The 18,603-nt window shown below is 50.9% G+C and overlaps 1 protein-coding gene and 1 pseudogene across 1 annotated transcript; both read left to right on the top strand.

The window, feature by feature from the left end:
* Positions 1-6,088: 6,088 nt before the first annotated feature.
* Positions 6,089-7,607, top strand: LOC136391169 (ubiquitin-conjugating enzyme E2 variant 1-like; annotated as a pseudogene).
* A 1,129-nt stretch (positions 7,608-8,736) lies between these two features.
* Positions 8,737-17,144, top strand: TOR1B (torsin family 1 member B). The gene is made up of 5 exons (XM_066366926.1): positions 8,737-9,037; positions 9,657-9,922; positions 11,298-11,473; positions 13,309-13,436; positions 15,119-17,144. The coding sequence occupies exons 1-5, from the start codon at positions 8,803-8,805 to the stop codon at positions 15,358-15,360; spliced, it is 1,047 nt and encodes a 348-aa protein (XP_066223023.1). The 5' UTR covers positions 8,737-8,802; the 3' UTR covers positions 15,361-17,144.
* The last annotated feature ends 1,459 nt before the right edge of the window (positions 17,145-18,603 follow it).

The raw sequence follows: 18,603 nt of genomic DNA, 5'->3' as shown, positions 1-18,603 counted from the left end.
AGTCTCTCCCATGGTCCTTGTCACAAGAACGGGGGCACTGGCGTAGAGCCTCAAGGGCCTGTGATCAGACAGGATACCAGGCGCGGGACTGAGCTCCCGTGTGCACAAACCAGCTGTAAAAACCAGTTTGGGGCTCCCTGGCAATGTCTTAATAAAACCTTGCTTTAGATAAGATAGCGAATTTTCTGAAATGGAAATCACTGACTCATTAAAGGAGGTCATAAAACAGTATATTTTGTTTTGTTTCCATAGATGAAATCTCATTAAGATAGTAATTAACTCAGCTTCTCCCAAGGACAATAAACATTCTCAGATAAAACCGTGGCATCTCGTCATCCGGTGACGTACGTCATCCATGGGCTTACATCTCAGAAAAGGAAACCCTAACTCGAGCACTTCCTTGAGTGTGTGTGTGTGTGTGTGTGTGTGTGTGTGTGTGTGGTAAAAGTTCCAGAAGGTTCTTTTTATCCTTCTGAACAGTGATGGTATCTCAGCGGTGGGGATGCGATTTTTTATTTTTGCTTCTTTGTATTTTCTAATTTTCTTCATTGTATATGTCCTGTTCTTGTCATTTTAAGAAAAGTTTTAAAATATATACATGCATTATGGGTACTTATTCTTCAAAACTCTCAAGTCAAAAGAAATGGTGGCCACAGTGGAAGCACCCCACCTCCCTCTGTGAGACCCTTCCCGGGTGGCTCAGGCCCCTTCCAAGCCTCTGTGAGGTCTGAAGGGGGCAGGTGCCCACCAGGAAAATCTTACCCCGCAGGGCACCTAGCCGAGGAGGGCACCCCGAGCACGGTGCCTTGGCTTCGCCGGGGCCATCTCGCCTCTTTGCTCTCGGCTCTGGCGTTTCACCTGGGTTCCCCTTATGACCGCCCAGACTCGGCCCACCCGGCGCGGCCTGATTCCACCTATCACCATGGTGTGGGGCGCTGGGAGCCCCTAGAAGCGCGGGTACGGGGGGGGGGGGGGGGGGGGGGGCGGGCGGTCCCTGCCCTGGCGCGTCAGCGTCTTGGCGCTCCGAGTCGCCAGCTTGAGTTCAGATCCCGGCTCCTCCACTCTCACGAGGTGTTTCAGGTCCGTTTCAGGTTCCCAGACCTCGCTGCGCTCAGCTTTCTGCAAGGACAGCAGCGAGCACACCCCTCTATAAAGTGTGGGCGGTGGCCCCCACGGGCTGTGTGCACAGAACTCCGCTCAGGCCCTGGCTGGTCCGAGTTCCCACGCAGACGAGCGATCTCACGCATTCTGGTCAAATTCAAAGCCTTGTTTCCCATGGCAACTAAAATGTAAGGCTTAATCCTTGATTAGCTCTTGGATGAAAAGAAAAACAACTCTAAAGGACATTATGGAGACAACTGGGGAAATCTGAATGTGGACCGGATAATAGAGAATATTATTGTATTAAAATTAAATTGGCTAAGATGGTGGTGTTGTGTGTGGTTTTACAGGTGTCCTTGACTTTCGGAGATACAAAACAAAGGGTTTAGGGATGAAGTTTAATAATATCTGCAAAGTGCTTTCAAATGGGTCAGTGAAAAAGCGAGAGAAAGGGAGGCCCAAGTGGGAACGTGCTGGCATTGGGTGGGCCCAGGGGAAGATGTTCACGGCACTGTCTTTTCTACTTTTGTAGAGGTTCAAAACCTTTTTTTCCCCTCAAAATAAAATGCTATCACTCAGTTTTCTAAGAAGGAGGGTCTTGCTTTCTCCCACTCCCTGTGCGCATCAAGTTGGCTGTGGGCTCACTGCATACATATCTCAACGCTGCTCCCAGGAGAACTGCTACCCGCAAACCTTCAGTACCTCCACGGCTGAGATACGGGCTCACCAGCGTGTCAGTCTGGTCATTGCTGACCGCTGTCCTCCAGCCTCCACCAGCAGAGCCTCTGAGCCGAGTTCCCAAGCAGAGACCCACGCCCTTTGACTAGCACGGCAGACGGTGCCACCTAATTTAGACGGACTTCACCAAATCAGCTTCGTTTAGTCTACGAGTCGTGCTTCTCAGCATTTGGGAGGATGGTCAGAGTGTCCTTTGCCACTCTATTACAAGTACAGGACTTCTCTCAGAGTACACACACACACACACACACACACACACACACACACACACACACTGTGTACCAAAGAGCAGGCAGAAGCTGTGCCGTCCGCCCACTGGCCCTAGGTGAAAATCAGAAATGGGAGACAACCTAAATGTCTCTCAGCTGCTAAATTACTAGACAAAATGTAACATATCCTTAAAATGAAGTACAGTTCGGCAGTAAAAAGGAACCATCACAGGTACATGCTATGACACAGATGTCCTTCAAAAATATTATGTTTAGGAAAAGAGGCCAGACACAAGAGACCACATACTGTATGGTCTATTTCTATGAAACGTACAGAAAGGGCAAAGTTATAAAGACAGAAAGTAGATCCGTGGTTGCCTGGGGCAGAGACAGGAAGTAAGAGTAATGTACAAGAGCGATCATCCTGGGATGATGCAATGTTTTAAAACTGATTTGTGTTAATGGTTGCATAACTCTGTAAATTTATTTAAAATCACTAAATTGCACCCATTAAAAGGTGAGCAATGAGACATGCAAATGTGTCTCAATAATGTTCATTTTAATGTCATTGGACTGGAACATATTGACTAAGTTTTTTCCCCCAAAGAGCCTTATGTCTGAAAGGCTCGCCCACCTCTGGTGAACACGCAGGGTCCGTAACCCACACTCACAAGATCTTGTCCCTGCCCTTGTCTCCTTTGTTCAAATCCTCACCACATATTTGTTTTGCCTTGACTGGACGGTATGTCCCCGGGGAAGGGAGGGGCCGTGTCTGTCTTGCTCACTGCTGTGTCCCAGTCCCCCCCCCCCCACTCACTGGGAAACTGCTCTCTAAATACTTGTCTAATGAGTGAAGAAAGAAATGAATGTGGTCACTCTCCTCCCCCTTGGGGAAGTGGTAGGGTATCTAGCTGTTCCTTTTACACAGTCATCAAATATCTAAGCACTCTCCTTTCCTATAACTGGGTATCTGGGACTATGTACTCCGCAGGAGGACATTCAACTCTGTTCTCTGCGTTCCTGGTTCGAAGCCTGGACCTTGCTCCCTGGAATTGCTTTTTTAGAGCCGGTTGGGCATTAGGGGCTAATGTTTCTACCATTTCTCAAAGGCTTACCATGTGCCAGGGACTTCGTTTATATAAATAATCTCATTCAACCCTTGCAACAGTTCTCTGGACTAGGCCCTGTTATTATCCCTAGTTTGCAGATCAGAAAACTGAGGTCTGGTGAGGTTAAGATGTCACCCAGCTGGTCAAAGTGCTCAGTAGCAGAACAGGATATGAACTCTGGGCTTTTATGCTGAAGCCCAGGCACCTGAGACTAAACACGAATCATTCCGCCCTCCCGAAGGTGCGCCCACCTCTGGGTGCTGCAATGGAATGACGTTAATCAGACTTGGGAACTGGAGTTTTCCTGAACCCCTGTTGACATTTATTTACAGGCCTCCGAACTATGTACTGGATAATTTTAAGGACTAGAAAATAGGTACTTTATCAACATCAGTACATGGTATTGCTATTTCAACAAGCGGTCCTTTCTTTGCCTGGGTGCTGTTTTCTACCTCTACCTGCCTCTAGTGTTCTCAGATGAATTCTCTGCCTTTTCTTCTCTCTTGCAAAAACGGCCTCTTCCTTGTTTCAAGTTGTTGAGGCAATTGGGGCTCCCTATTTCTAACCCTGCATGCTGGCCCCATCTAGTGGTTACAGGTAGGAAGTACACCAGCCTTCCTCTGACAAGCAGCCGGCCAGGCAAGGTTTGCGGAAATGAATGCCGTCTAGCCTTTCTCCCAGAACAAAAATAGCAATACTCTCTAGGTGACCAGAGGCCAGATTCTCCAGATATCATCAAGGTACCTCTCTGGAGGCCGTCTTAACACTTGTATTTAATTATAAACTATTTCATTAAAGGAAGCAACATTAACACCCCAGATTTAATAGATGCTACACTTTGCTATATTTCCTTCAGTTCTTTGTATCTTTAATAAAACCAAAGCTCCAAGAAACCCCTTTGGGCTTTCTTCCCTAAAGTCACCTCCATGCTGAAGTTGGAGTGTATCAATTCCCTGTCATGTCTTGTTTTTACTTTAACCACACATGAATGTATCCATCCACAGTGTAGCATGTGTGTATTTTAATGTGTAAATAAATGGTAAACTATTTCTACCTTTTTGCTACTTTTTCTTTTTCACTCAACTCTGGTTCCTGAGATTTATAGACATTTATACACATAGTTCAAGTGAATCCATTTTTGTCTGATATATAAATAATATTCCATTGTAGGTCTAAATTGTTTGTTTATCCATTTCCATAGTGAGAGAAAATTAGGGTCCCTTTAGGGCTGGGCTTTGTACCCTCCCTGCTGTAAATGGAATAAAGGTGGGAAGATGGGATAGGACAGGGGCAGCCAGAGCCCAGGGCCCGGCCACCGTCCCCAGCAGCCCCGCTTCTAACCCCAGTGGATTGGCACCATACGTGCTATAATAAAGGCTCGAGGAGTGGACTTTCTGGGCACACACAGCTTCAATCTTGCCAGCTATTGCTAGAATGGTCTTATCTGCTACCTTACCTCTTTAACTGACTTTGGGGGGCTGTTGCTCCCCCAAAAGATCCTGGGTGTGTAGCTTAGGACTGGAGAGCATCCAGCCATCTACTCATTTCACAAATACGTATCGTCACCAGCTGTGCCATGAAAAATAGAGTCTCCATCTCTGACCTGAGAAGGGCACGTCCTCGCCAGCCGCTGTGAAGCCGGCAGGCTGACTTGTGAGCGGGCCAGCAGAGGAAAACGTGAGCCCCTTCACTGTTCTTGATGAGACACCCCCATCCCTGCCATGTACAAAGCACTGTCACCTGGGCTTCTTTTGAAGGGAATGATACCGTGTTTCCCCGAAAATAAGACAGTGTCTTATATTCACTTTTGCTCCTAAAGATGCACTAGGTCTTATTTTCAGGGGATGTCTTATTTTTCCAAGAACAAGAATTCACATTTTGGTTGACCAAAAAAGTCAACATTAATTAATATACTGTAGTCATGTCATCACAGACATCAGTATAACCAGCCAAACTCTGAATTCCATCAAGAATTTCTTGTGACTCTATTTCCATGTACAACAATCTACCCTTTCCCCGAAAATAAGACAGTGTCTTATATTAATTTTTGCTCCTAGAGATGAGTGAGATCTTATTTTCAGGGGATGTCTAATTTTCGGGGAAACAGGGTAGTCAATGGCCAATTCCTTAGAGTAAATATAATATATTTATATATTCAAGTGTTCTGTTATCTCTGGAGAGCCCTGAATAATTCAAGTAGTGGAAATTTCCATTTTACAGGTAAAGAAGCTGAGATCCAAAGAGGTTAAATAATGTGCCCAAGGAACTTACCACATGAGTAGAAAGGATGGATCCAGTAAAGGAACTTCAGCACCATGCCCTGGTTTTTTCTCACTAGCCTTTATTACGATCCTTAGTGACCACAGCAGTGTGTTTGTTCCCTTGTTTATTGTCTGTCTAGCACAGCCCCACAGAGGAGGTCCCTAGTCTGTCGTGTTCACCTTTACACACTGCCTGGCATACGGTGATGCTCAAAGAATACTGCTGAGTGAATGAGTGGACAAACTCAGGTGTTGGAAGAGGGCTGAACAGTGTTGTTGGGCGACTGAGAGGTGAGGCAGCATGGAGACTTTGTATGGGGGGAGGGGTGGGGAATAAGGTTGCTGACTGTATATTCTGAACATTTATGCACAGTCGCCTACACCAGCAGTGGGGGGGGGGTGTCATGGCACTCAAAGCCAACACAAGAGAGACGGATGTGCATTTCGTTCCCTTCGCAGGATAGCTCTTTCCTCATTCACATAGTTACAGTGGGGGCAGCCATACTGACCCCAACCGTGCTGCTCCCACCCTAGGCTGCAGCTGATTGGATCAAGGGGTCACCTGATCCAGGAGGGCCAATCAAACTCGTCCCCTGGGAGTTTGGAATGAGGCTGAGAGAGTGATAGGGGGGAGAAGAGTCAGTGTGTGGTCTCTCTGGGTGTCTGGACCATGGCACACAGAGCCAGGTGCTGTGCGAAGAAGAGTGGATCAGATCCGCAGGGGGAAAGTGGTGAGAGAGAATGGAGAGAGCAGGCACTCCAGTCCTGTCTCAAGTCCCCTGGGCACCTCTGAACATCAGATTTCCTTCCCTTCCCCATTATGTTTTGCTTATTAAGCAGGTTGGCAGCCCTTGCACCCACACCCATTAAGATTTCATAGAAATAACCTCTGTATCACTGCATACAAGATAACAAGAAAAGGAGAACACCTGTCTGACCAGGCAGTGGCGCAGTGGATAGAGCATCGGACTGGGATGCGGAGGACCCAGGTTCGAGACCCGAGGTCGCCAGCTTGAGCACAGACTCATCTGATTTGAGCAAAGCTCACCAGCTTGGACCCAAGGTCACTGGCTCGAGCAAGGGGTTACTCGGTCTGCTGAAGGCTCACAGTCAAGGCACATATGAGAAAGCAATCAATGAACAGCTAAGGTGTCACAATGAAAAACTGATGATTGATGCTTCTCATCTCTCTCCATTCCTGTCTGTCTGTCCCTGTCTATCCCTCTCTCTGACTCTCTCTCTCTGTAAAAAAAAAAAAGAGAGAGAGAAGAAAGAAAAGGAGAACACCAAGTGCCATGCATCTCTCTATATAATAATATTCACTGACAAGACTTGGATGAGGGCAGGGCTCAGTATAAACAGCTGGCATTTAAAATAATCTAGGTTTCGAAACTTTTGCTGTTATCATTTTTGGTGACCTTTTGAAGGTCAGAGCTAGTGAGTTGGGATTTGAACCCACGTTTTTGAGTCCTCAGACCAGCAGGTCACCAGCACCCCCTAGTGCTTCCTGGGGGGGGGGGGGAGCTGATCTCTTCAGCCACAGGCACTTGACGAGTCCTGATACCTCTCCTCAATCAAACCAGGAGCTGCTTGGGAACAGGTACTGACCAGGACGCGCTGTCTCTGGTACTGAAAGTCTCACCCTCCGCGAAAGCGCCCGGCAGAGCCCTGGCTACTGCAGCATCCCTCTTCCAAGTCCTTCCTGGGGCTTCCAGGTTATGATGGCCTTAGGAGTCCAGCTGGTGTTTCTGAATGTTTCTGATTAACAATTTAAACACCGCAGGCAATGCTCCAGCAGAGCAATGACAGAAAGAGGAAAGGGAACGGGCGGCATAATGAATAGAGGACGATGGGGGATGGGGAAGGGACCAGCCTTCTAGCGACAGTGATGCAAGATGGCAGCCACCATGGACTCGAATAGTTTATGAAATCCGAACGTACAGCTTTAAAACTGAATGTGGCTCGAAATACCCAGTAGCACTCCCCCTTGTAGTATTTGTAACAAAATTTACATGAGGGGAGTTGATAGTTCTAATGGAGGGGTCACTCAAAAGCCATATCAGTGCCGGCAAAATGGCAGACTCCACGGAGCGTCAAGATTTTCTTGCAAAAACTTTGGTGTCTAGTGGTGTCTACAGAAAAGATGAAACTCTCTCAGATGCAGAGGACAGTGTTTCAGCAATCAATAAAGAGGCAAGTCTTGATACAATTAAAACAAAACAAAACAAAAAAACAACTGGCTGGGTAGCTCGGTTGATTAGCGCATCGTTCTGATACTCAGAGGTTACCGGTTCGATCCCTAATCAGGGCACATACAGGAACAGTTCGATGTTCCTCTCTCTCTCTCTCCCTTCCTCTCTCTCTAAAATTAATTTAAAAGAATTGTCAGGAAAAATTTCCTACTGCATCCAAAGAGCGAGATCTCAGGAAGATAAGTTCAGAGATGGATTCTGTGGGTGCTGAACCGCATTCGATGTTTCCAGGTCCTTGCTAGAGAAAACAACGGCATGCAGACAATTGGATGGAAGACGGCAGGGGATTGGGAGGACCGGGCAGAGCTGGCGCCCCAGCCCCTCGGAAGCGCTGCAGCTGCGCGTCCCCCCGGCCCGAGGCTCAGCTGTGTCCTCCATTCAGCCTCGGCGCAGCCCTGTTGGAGGGTGAAATCTAGGAACTGAGTAGGAGGTAAGGGAGGGATCGCAGAATGCTCTATTTTACATAACCAGGCAATCTACTGAGGGGTATGAGAGCTCCAGATTTTGAAGATTATCTGACCAAGGAAGGGTCTCCACCAGGTGAAATATTTCCATTTCCCAAATGGCACATCTCATATATTCTGTTCTTTGTGTAGGTCATTCTGCTCCTCACTTTTTGCCTGGCGAACTCCTAATTCCCGGTTTAGACAAGAGCCTTCCCTGCTCCACGCCCCGGGCTGCTCCCCCGGCTCCGTATTGGCCCAGAAGCTCCGGAGGGCGGGCCACTCTCCCGCCCGCGGCCCTCCCAGCGGGGGGCCTGCCTTGCGCCGCGGAATGAAAGGACAGGCTTCGGGGTCTGACTGCGCGGCCAGGGCGCGTCTGTCGCGCTGGCCCCCAGCGAGCCCGGCAAGTGTGCCAGGAAGGCAGGCAGGGGGTCGGCCTGAGAAGCGCTCCTCGTGGCTCCAGGAGGCAGGGAGGATGCTACGGCAGAGTGGGACCAGCGAGAAGCTCGTGAGAAAACAGGCCGACGGCGCTGGGCAGGGGCTCCCCCGAGGCCAAGGGCCGCCGGACAGCTTGCGTTTCACTCGCGGAGCCACGCCCCTCACCCACCTGGCAGCCCGGGGTGGGGGGCGGGCCTGCGGGCGGAAGTGACGCGACCCGGAAGCGCACCGGTCCTTCGGCCGCGGGGCGCATGGGTCACCGGCAGAGGCAGGTTGCGAGCGGGGCGATGCTGCCGGCCGGGCGGCTCGGGGTCGGCGGGGCGCTGTGGCTGCTGCTGGCGGCCCAGGCGGTGGCGGCGATCGAGCCCGTCAGCATGACCATCGCCATCGGGGCCGCATCGATCCTCACCGGCTACGTATCTTACTCGAGCCTGTACTGTCGCTTCGCCGAGTGCTGCCCGAAGGAGAAGCCGCTCAACGCCTCGGGTACGGCGGGTGGGCCTCAAGGGGCGCGAGGGACAGGCCCCCGTGGGCATCCGGCGCCCCGCACACAGCGCTACCCAGGGGGGTGGGGGGGGAGGGCGGGGAAGACCGGTGGGACTTCGGTCGGGACCCCAACCCTGGAAGTCGCGCCTTCTGTGCACGAAATGTCCAAGACCCTGGCCGGGTGGCTCAGTTGGTTGGGGCATCATCCCCAACATGCCTGGGTGCGGGTTCCATCCTGGTCACGGCACCTGCATGAATAAGTGGAGCAGCAAGTGGATCTTTCTCTTTCTGTTTCTTCCTTCCTCTCTAAAAACCCATTTTAAAATATCCAAGCCTGTAAGAGTTTTTATGAGTTTGAGCCAAACTGACAACAGTTGCCAGGAAGCAAAATCTCAACAGGTTGAGAAAACGCTCTGGGAAATGTCAGTTTTACCACTTCCATTCTACATCAGCATCAAAGGGCAAGCCAGTAGGGGGTTATGTGAAACTCACTGGTGATAGCTCAGGGAGGTGGAGAAAGCCAGGCTGTGCCTCTCTTGGGCCAGCTGGGGAGAGGGCTGCCTTCCCCCCGTTCATGTTTAATGAGTGTTTTACTCTGTTCTCCGGCTGGCTCCTGCAGCCCTCAAGCTGGACTTGGAGGAGAAGCTGTTTGGGCAGCATCTGGCCACCGAGGTGATTCTCAAGGCGCTGACTGGCTTCAGGAACAACAACAATCCCAAGAAACCACTGACCCTTTCCTTACATGGCTGGACTGGCACCGGCAAGAATTTTGTGAGCCAAATTGTGGCTGAACATCTCCACTCGAAAGGCCTGAAGAGTAAATTTGTCCACCTGTTTGTATCGACTCTGCACTTCCCTCACGAGCAGCAGATAAAACTGTACCAGGCAAGGGAACCCTGTTCTCCCACCCACCCTCCACTCTGTGGACCGTGTGCTTGCTAGCTCCAGGCCGGCTTCCTTCCTTCCCCCTGCAGTAGTCCCAGGCCCTGCTGAGTTAAGGCACACTCACCCCCATAACCATCTGCCATTTGCAGAGCTCTCCTACAACTTTCTGTTCTCTTAATTCCAAAATAATAGAGTGGCGTTGATGATATTTCCATTAAAAGATGGAGGCAAGAGAGGTGGGGGTGACTTGCTCCTTACAATCTCTGTGACCTGGTAGCAAATCAGAATCTTGGGCCCAAATCTCCTCTAACTTCCGGGTGGCAGGGTAGCCACTTTCTGCAATGAAGGAGCACGTTCAGCGTTCCCATCACAGCCCTTGGTTAAGCGAGTGGTCTCAAATGGCTTAATGATCTGCTTGGACACAGCCCCGTCTCTGCATTTGGCAGGGGCCACCGGAGGCGCTGTTTCCTCCACTACAGCTTTGACTCCCGCTGCCTTCCCATCCTCATAACCTTGGCGTTGCTTTCTTCAGATGAAAGCCTCAAAGAATGGAACCTTAAGACCTTTCCTCTTTTGGAATAGTCTTTCCACATTTTATTCATATAAAGTTGTCTAGTAGGTTTCTCTCATTTAAATGAATGTCATCCTTGTAAAGGTTACTATTCCTACTGGTCTGTGAGGAGGAAGAGAAACAGAAACTGAACTGAACAAGGAAGTGCAAGAGCGAATCTAGGTCTCACAAACAGTAAGATAGGAAAGATTGACAAAGAGAATCGTTTTCTTGCTTTCTAAATTCTTTCATACATCTCTAGACATACAGTAGCGGCGAGGGCCTTTCGTATTTTGGGGTCGAGGGCTTGTTGCTTGGGTGTCTTTTTGTTTGTTTCAAGAGAGCATCGGAGAAAATGCTTTTCGTCAAATGTCATCTAGGTCAGCAGTTTTGTTCCTGGTGCCAGGAAAAGCCGTGGGTCCTCGGCCCTCAAGTATCCCTCTAGTTTCTCATTCCTCGGTGTGTCTGGTAAAGTTGAGACTTCAGTCCACAGGGAGATGGAAGTTATGGGTTGGTCAACAATGAAATGATAAATGTTCATGTTAGCTTATTCCTTTAAAAAGTGACACTTAGCATGTATATGATTTAGGAAAACACTTTGCATTTTAGCATCTGTCTCTGCTAGTTTCCACTTTTAATAGATGACGCTTTGGGTGAGCTGTTACCCAGTGAATGCAGGTTAGGGTGCAGTTTCTGAGAGTTCTTCGTTAAGCCCCAGAGAGTTCTGTTTCCCCCTTTCAGAGCACGAGGGGCAGGGGAGCACTTCTGCACCCCCTGGCCCACCCTTTCAGTCCCCACATTCTGTTTCTTTCACGGTTGGTCTAGGACCAGTTACAGAGCTGGATTCGGGGTAACGTGAGCGCCTGTGCAAGCTCCGTGTTCATATTTGATGAAATGGATAAACTGCACCCCGGTGTCATCGATGGAATCAAGCCGTTTCTGGACTACTACGAGCAGGTGGATGGCGTGTCTTACCGGAAGGCAATCTTCATCTTTCTCAGGTCAGTGGAAGTGCTTTCTCAGCGACGCCCTTGCCCTTCATTCTCAGGGCTCGGAGGGAGTCCTGGTCACCATCAGCATTATTTCCCCGGGACAAAGGTGCCAGCCTGGCAAAAGTGACTTCCTGATCTCTTTTATTCTGGGGTTACCAGTATCAGCATGACACAGAGAGAGGGCAGGAGACAATGAATGAAGTCATTGCTGATAACAGGCAATTTCATCACCTGCACACGGTGTTTCTGAGGGTTACAAAAAGTCATAGCGGCCCTGGCCGGTTGGCTCAGCAGTGGAGCGTCGGCCTGGCGTGCAGGGGACCCGGGTTCGGTTCCCAGCCGGGGCACATGGGAGGGGCGCCCATTTGCTTCTCCACCGCCCCCCTCCTTCCTCTCTGTCTCTCTCTTCCCCTCCCGCAGCCGGGGCTCCATTGGAGCGGGGATGGCCCGGGCGCTGGGGATGGCTCCTTGGCCTCTGCCCCGGGCACTGGAACGGCTCTGGTCGCAGCAGGGCGACGCCCCGGAGGGGCAGAGCATCGCCCCTGGTGGGCGTGCCGGGTGGATCCTGGTCGGGCGCATGCGGGAGTCTGTCTGGCTGTCTCTCCCGTTTCTAGCTTCAGAAAAAAAAAAAAAAAGTCATAGCATTGTGTTAGCAAGCTCTGAAAAAGCAGATTTTAAGCTCCTTGAGGACAAACACTTTTTTCTTTGTCTAGTACACTTAGAAAATATTTCTTGGTTAAGAATTGACCTTGGAACAGGTACGTTTCTGATAAGACACAGAAGTTTTTTTTTAAATTTATTGGGTTGACAAGGTTGGCAAACTACAGGTTCAGGTGTACAACTCAACATAACACCATCTACACAACACATAGATGCCCCCCCGCCCCCAACCCCTCTCCCACCCGCACCCTGCCCTCCTGCCCCTACCTCCACGCCCCCATCCCCCCAACCTCCATGCCCCCATCCCCCCACCCTACACCCTGCCCTTCCCACTACCTCCACGCCCCCATTTCCCCCCACTGCTCCCTCCCCTACCTCCATGCCCCCATTCCACCCCCACCGCTCTCTGTCCCCCCCACCTCCACGCCCCCATTCTCCCCAACTGCTCCCTGCCCTCCCCTACCTCCACGCCATTTCCCCCCCACCTCCACACCCCCATTTCCCCTCACTGCTCTGTCCCCCCACCTCCATGCCTCCATTCCCCCCCCACTGCTCCCTGTCCCCCCCACCTCCACGCCCCCATTTCCCCCCCACTGCTCCCTGCCCTCCCCTACCTCCAGGACCCCATTTCCCCCCCACCTCCACGCCCCCATTTCCCCCCCACCTCCACACCCCCATTTCCCCCCCACTGCTCCCTGCCCTCCCCTACCTCCAGGACCCCATTCCCCCCCCACCTCTACGCCCCCATTTCCCCCACCGCTCCCTGCCCTCCCTTACCTCCATGCCCCCTTCCCCCCCACTGCTCCCTGCCCCCCCCACCTCCACGCCCCCTTCCCCCCCACCACTCCCTGCCCTCCCCCACCTCCACACCCCCATTTCCCCCATTGCTTCCTGCCCTCCCTTACCTCCATGCCCCCTTCCCCCCACTGCTCCCTGCCCTCCCCCACCTCCACACCCCCATTTCCCCCACTGCTCCCTGCCCTCCCCCACCTCCACACCCCCTTTCCCTCTAGCTATGGCCACTCGTCTGTATATGTGTATTATGTATCTATGCTGCTGGCTAGTCTCTTCACCTTCTTTGATCCAGTCCTCTTTTCCGCCTTCTCTCTGACAGCTGTCCATCTGTTCCCTGGCACAGATGTCTAAATATGTGGTTTTAATCTTTGTGTCTTGGGCAAACGCAGCAACGCAGGCGGGGACCTCATAACTGAGGCAGCCCTTAAGTTCTGGCGGACAGGACGAAAGAGGGAGGACGTGCAGCTGAACGACCTGGAGCACGTGCTGTCCGTCGGCGTCTTCAACAACAAGCACAGTGAGTCTGCAGGGTGGTGCGCCTCTTCACCCAGCCAGCAGTCGTCTTCTGTCTAAGCCTTTCACAGAGCCACGACTCCGCTCCCCTCCGTGGCTTTACTGACCCAGGGCCTTCCCTAGGGCACCTCTCGGGTTCTATGAAGAGTAACCTCCCAGGGTGATCTGATCCTAACTTCTCACTAGGCAGGCTGGGGTGGGTAGTCATGCCCACACACGTAACTCTGTAGTAAGAGGCTTATCTCTGCCTTTAGCAAACCCTGCCCCTTGCTTCTGTGCATCTAGGTTAACACATCTTTAAAGTGTTAGAGTAACTCTGCCTGGCAGACCCCTCGAAGGCATAACTGCCCTCAGAGGAGCACCTTTTGTTAGCCACCCTGTGATCCAGTCCCCATCTTGCTTTCTCCCATCTTCATTTAACCTTCCTAATGCTCCTTCCTTAATTCCAAATGAAAAAAGAAACTGCGACTGTCACTCTAGTAAGCATTTTTCTCAGTCTGTTGAGATCTTGCTTCCAGGTGTGTGTCCTCTGTTTGGCTCAAATAAATAGTCAGAGAGAGGGATGGATAGGGACAGACAGACAGGAACAGAGAGAGATGAGAAGCATCAATCATCAGTTTTTTGTTGCAACACCTTAGTTGTTCATTGATTGCTTTCTCATGTGCCTTGACCGCGGGCCTTCAGCAGACCGAGTAACCCCTTGCTCAAGCCAGCGACCTTGGGTCCAAGCTGGTGAGCTTTATGCTCAAGCCAGATGAACCCGCACTCAAGCTGGCAACCTTGGGGCCTCGAACCTGGGTCCTCCGCATCCCAGTCCGACGCTTTATCCACTGCGCCACTGCCTGGTCAGGCTCAAATAAATTTTTATAAAAATTCTCTATAGCCCTGGCTGGGTAGCTCAGTTGGTTGAGTGTTGACCCAGCTGGCCTGTGATGGCACAGTGGATAGAGCGTCAACCTGGAATGCTGAGGTCCCAGGTTCAAAACTCCGAGCTCACTGGCTTGAGCAAGGGGTCATTGGCTCAGCTAGAGCCCCCCGTCAAGGCACATATGAGAAAGCAATCAGTGAACAGCTTAAATTCCGTAACTGGGTTGAATCTTTTCATCTCTCTCCCTTTCTGTCTCTTTCTCTCTCTTGCAAAATAAAATAAAAGGGTGTGTTGTCCCAATACCAAGGTTGGGGGCTTGATCCCCAGTCAGGGCACATACAAGAATCAACCAATGAATGCATAAATAAGTGGAAAAACAGACTGATGTGTTTTTCCTTCTTTCTCCAAATTCAACTAATAAAAATTTAAAACAGTTCTTTATAGCTTTGGACATTTCTTAGGTTGACATATTCTAGAAGCCAGTTAGCAGGGTATCTAGTCAACCCTTCCGTCAGGCTTGCTGCACACTTGACAAAAAGGGAATTTCAAGGGGGGAAAGACATGAAGAGTGGACTGTGGGTCGCTCTCAAAACGGGCCCTGGGCCCTGGCCAGATGGCTCGGTTCGTTGGAGCATCGACCCGATACGTAGAAGTGGCGGGTTGAACCCTGGTCAGGGCACACACAGGATCAGATCGTTTCTATCTCTCTCGCTCTCTCCCTTCCTCTCAAATTAATTTTAAAAAGAAAAAAGGAAGAAAACAGGCCCTGTAAGAGCAGTGACCTTGGCCAGGTGACCGTGACAGTGTCTTGTCCGCAGGTGGCCTGTGGCGCAGCAGACTCATAGACAGAAACCTCATCGATTACTTTGTCCCCTTCTTGCCCCTGGAGCTCACGCACGTGAAGATGTGTGTGCGGGCAGAGATGCGGGCCCGTGGTTCTGCCATCGACGAGGACGTTGTCAACAGAGTGACAGAGGAGATGACGTTTTTCCCCAAAGGTGAAGAAATCTACTCGGACAAGGGCTGCAAGACCGTTCAGTCCCGGCTGAATTTCCACTGACCTCACTGAGCAGGGTCGGAGCAGCTGGGAGCGCAGTGGGCCTGGCCGAACCGGGCCGGGCCTTTCCGAAGCACTTTGAAGACCTCAGTGGGGTCTGCACACCTTCCACCTGTGGACTTTGGGATCTGGAAGCTTCTTAAGAGCTGGTTTTTGATGAGCCCCTAATCTGCTGAGTGTACTTGTCATTTTGCCGCGTGGTAGCAATCCAACTGTCATTGCAGCGGAAGACGGACTCGTACAATGCGCCCTCCCTCACCCCTTACTGTCCTTGACTGTGCCTTCAAAACAGCCGTGCTGAGACCCCGCTGTTCCTACCTCAGAAGCTGCCGTCATAGCTGACGCGCAGGGGCCTGCTGCAAGCTGGGAGCACTGTGTTCACTGCGGGACGTCCTGCTCTGGCTCCATGTCTACACGGACGTTCCCTGACCTGAAGGATTTTCAGTTGAAACTGGTGGCACCTTAGGTGGAGGAGCATCCCGCGGGCGGACATGTGGGGCGGGGGCCCCGTCCTCTGCCTGTGCCACAGACCAGGACAGACAGGACCTCGCGGGCTGGCCGTTGCTCTGGCCACTCGTGGAACCTCCGCTCACCTCCCCCGTGGGCTGCTCCCGCCCTCCTTGTAGTTCTTCTACTTAACGTCAATTACCATTGGATGCCCCCACCCCTCACCCCCAGTCGACCTGCAGTGAGACTGTTGGTTTTTAATTTGAATCCTCAGTCCCCACGGTGAAATGTTTGTTGGTTTATACGTCAGTCTCTCACTTTACTCCCCAGAACTGCCTGGAATCCTAGGCCAGGTTCATCTCCGTGGATGACGTGCCCAGACCAAGTGGTCAGCTTGCAGTCTGCACGGCCAAAGTGTACTGGTAACACTAGTTTTCAAGGGTGTGCCTATTTTTATAATGTTTTTGCTTCTGAATCTTAGAGAAGATAAATCTAGGATGCTTCTTATTTTACACTTGATCTTAGCTAAGAGGCCAAGATGTGAGAGAATTTTTTTTTTAAAACATGGGAAGGACACAGATGGAATTAATTACCTATTCTTTTAACAAACTCTGGAAACAAATGATATAATTTACTGTCAAGTGCGTGGTGATGTACAGTAAAAAAATTACTAAACCAAGTACGTTAGTCAGGAATTGTGGCTGGTCCTGGGTGTCATGACACCCTCTGTGACAGTGCCAGGCTGGACTGCCCTGGTCACTGGGAAATCAGACCCCTACAAATGTAATGAGGACCTGGAGCCTTTTTATGTAGATTTGGTAGAATGAATATTTTTATGACATGGAAGGCCTTATAGAGGATCACACTTAGTCCTTTAAAAATGCCAAGGTGAGGCTTTAATCTTTAAGTACAAATGCTGAAATTAGAGCTAAGTTACATTTCTTTCATAATCTTTTGGGTGTCTGGAGACAAGATTTGTTACGTACTGGCCAGGTGGCTTGGTTACTTGGAGCACGGTCCCTGTCCCACTACACTACGGTACACCAAGGCTGCGGCTCGATGCCCGGTCAGGGCACATGCAGGAATCAACCAGTGAATGCAGATAGGTGGAACAAATTGATGTCTCTCCTTTTCTCTCTAAAATCAATCAATGAATTTTTAAAAGGTTTTGTTTACAATGATGCAATAAACTCAACACGTGTTGGCCACCTTTGGACCACTGTTACTGATTTGTAACTTGAAAAGTCCACGGCTGATCGTGGCCCAACCTCCCCAACCCGTAAGATGTAGACAGGAGCTTAAATTGACCTAGTGAATATAAAATAAAAAATTTTATCATGTGGGTTGTCATTTGCAAAATTTCCCCCCTACTTTATGTATTTGGTAACTCAGAAAAGCTTGAGCTTGTAATAAAGGCTCAACAACTCAGGTGTGAAGCTCACTGTACCCTGAACATGCCGGTTGGCAGGCTGCACCTTCCGGAACCAAATCTACCCTACGGGCTGTCGTCCCCAAACAAGTACATTAGCCTGGACTAGCTGCTGAGCTATGCACACTCCCACTATATTTTCACAGGTGGAGGAGGTATAGAAAGAGTTGCACTTCTATCTGATACCGTCTAAGATTAATGGGGAAATGTGACTGCTGACTTTCTGAACCTGAGCGAGGCCAGGCTCATCCCGGGAAAACTAATGCCCGGTCTGCCGCCCAGAACTGGAAATGAAATCCTAGTTGCCCCCCGGATCTCAGCTTAGTCCCATTTAACTTGGCATCTTACCTCTACCAGTGAATTGTTAACACCAACCCTTTTCCTAGGACGGACTTTCTAGAAAGTTCACACCCTCTTGGCTGTCACTGCACCCATTGCCCTCATTTCAGTGGGGGGAGCTCATGTCCCAGGAGACCGGCCCTGGGTCTGGCTGCCAGCCCACCTCGACTAGACTGAGTTTCCCAAGTTTAGTTAGGGGACCTCTTGTGTTCCCTAACTGGGGACCCCCAGGTGCTGGGGCTGCCACCTTCCAATGAATGATAAGCCCAAATGTGTGACTCCTGGGGATGTGACAACAGGCCCACCTGGGCTCAACATCAAGAACCTTCCAACACTTGGGCTGTCCCTAGGAGGCCCAGGCAGCCTGGAGGAGCCTCTACCCAGGCTCGGTAGCCGTTCGTCAGCCCAGCAGCCAGGCTGCCCCCCCACCTGGCCTGCTCAACACCAGACCTGTGCACACCGCTCGGGCACCCGCCTGCAGGAGCCTGGCCTGTGTGTCGGTGCACAGGCGAGCTGTGACATATGGCATGCTCCGTCTCCCACGGCGCTCCATGCTCCTGCCTGGCATCTCCGGACCGAGCTCCACGAACCCCACGATGGTGCGCAGCACCCTGTGCAGCGGGGTGAGCAGCCGGCCTGCTCCAGGCCCCTCCGTCTCTGTGCCCGCCTCACGCCACTCCAACCTGAACCGCTCCTGGGAGCACTGCACTCACAGCTTAGGCGCGTCAGGCCTGCGGGGCAGGGATATGTCTCCTTCAAAAATATTACGTGGAATATTATATGGAAATTACAGTTATAAAATAGTAGCTATTGGCTTTAATAATAACACTTCTCAGCATCCTCAAAGGGGCGTGGATAGGAAGCTGGGAGACCTAATTAACCACTGAAAGTAGTGATAAATGAGTACGGTTTTTAAATATGGCGTAACTTGCCAGACAGCACGTGGCTCCATCATGAACGGACGAGGAGGGCTCTCCTTGGTAGAGCTCAATGACTGGCAAGGGACAAGCTGGCACACCTTCCTTTCGGAG

This window comes from Saccopteryx leptura, chromosome 2 (genome assembly GCF_036850995.1).
Source record: "Saccopteryx leptura isolate mSacLep1 chromosome 2, mSacLep1_pri_phased_curated, whole genome shotgun sequence".
Taxonomy (NCBI): domain Eukaryota; kingdom Metazoa; phylum Chordata; class Mammalia; order Chiroptera; family Emballonuridae; genus Saccopteryx; species Saccopteryx leptura.
This window is presented reverse-complemented; position numbering and strand designations above follow the sequence as displayed.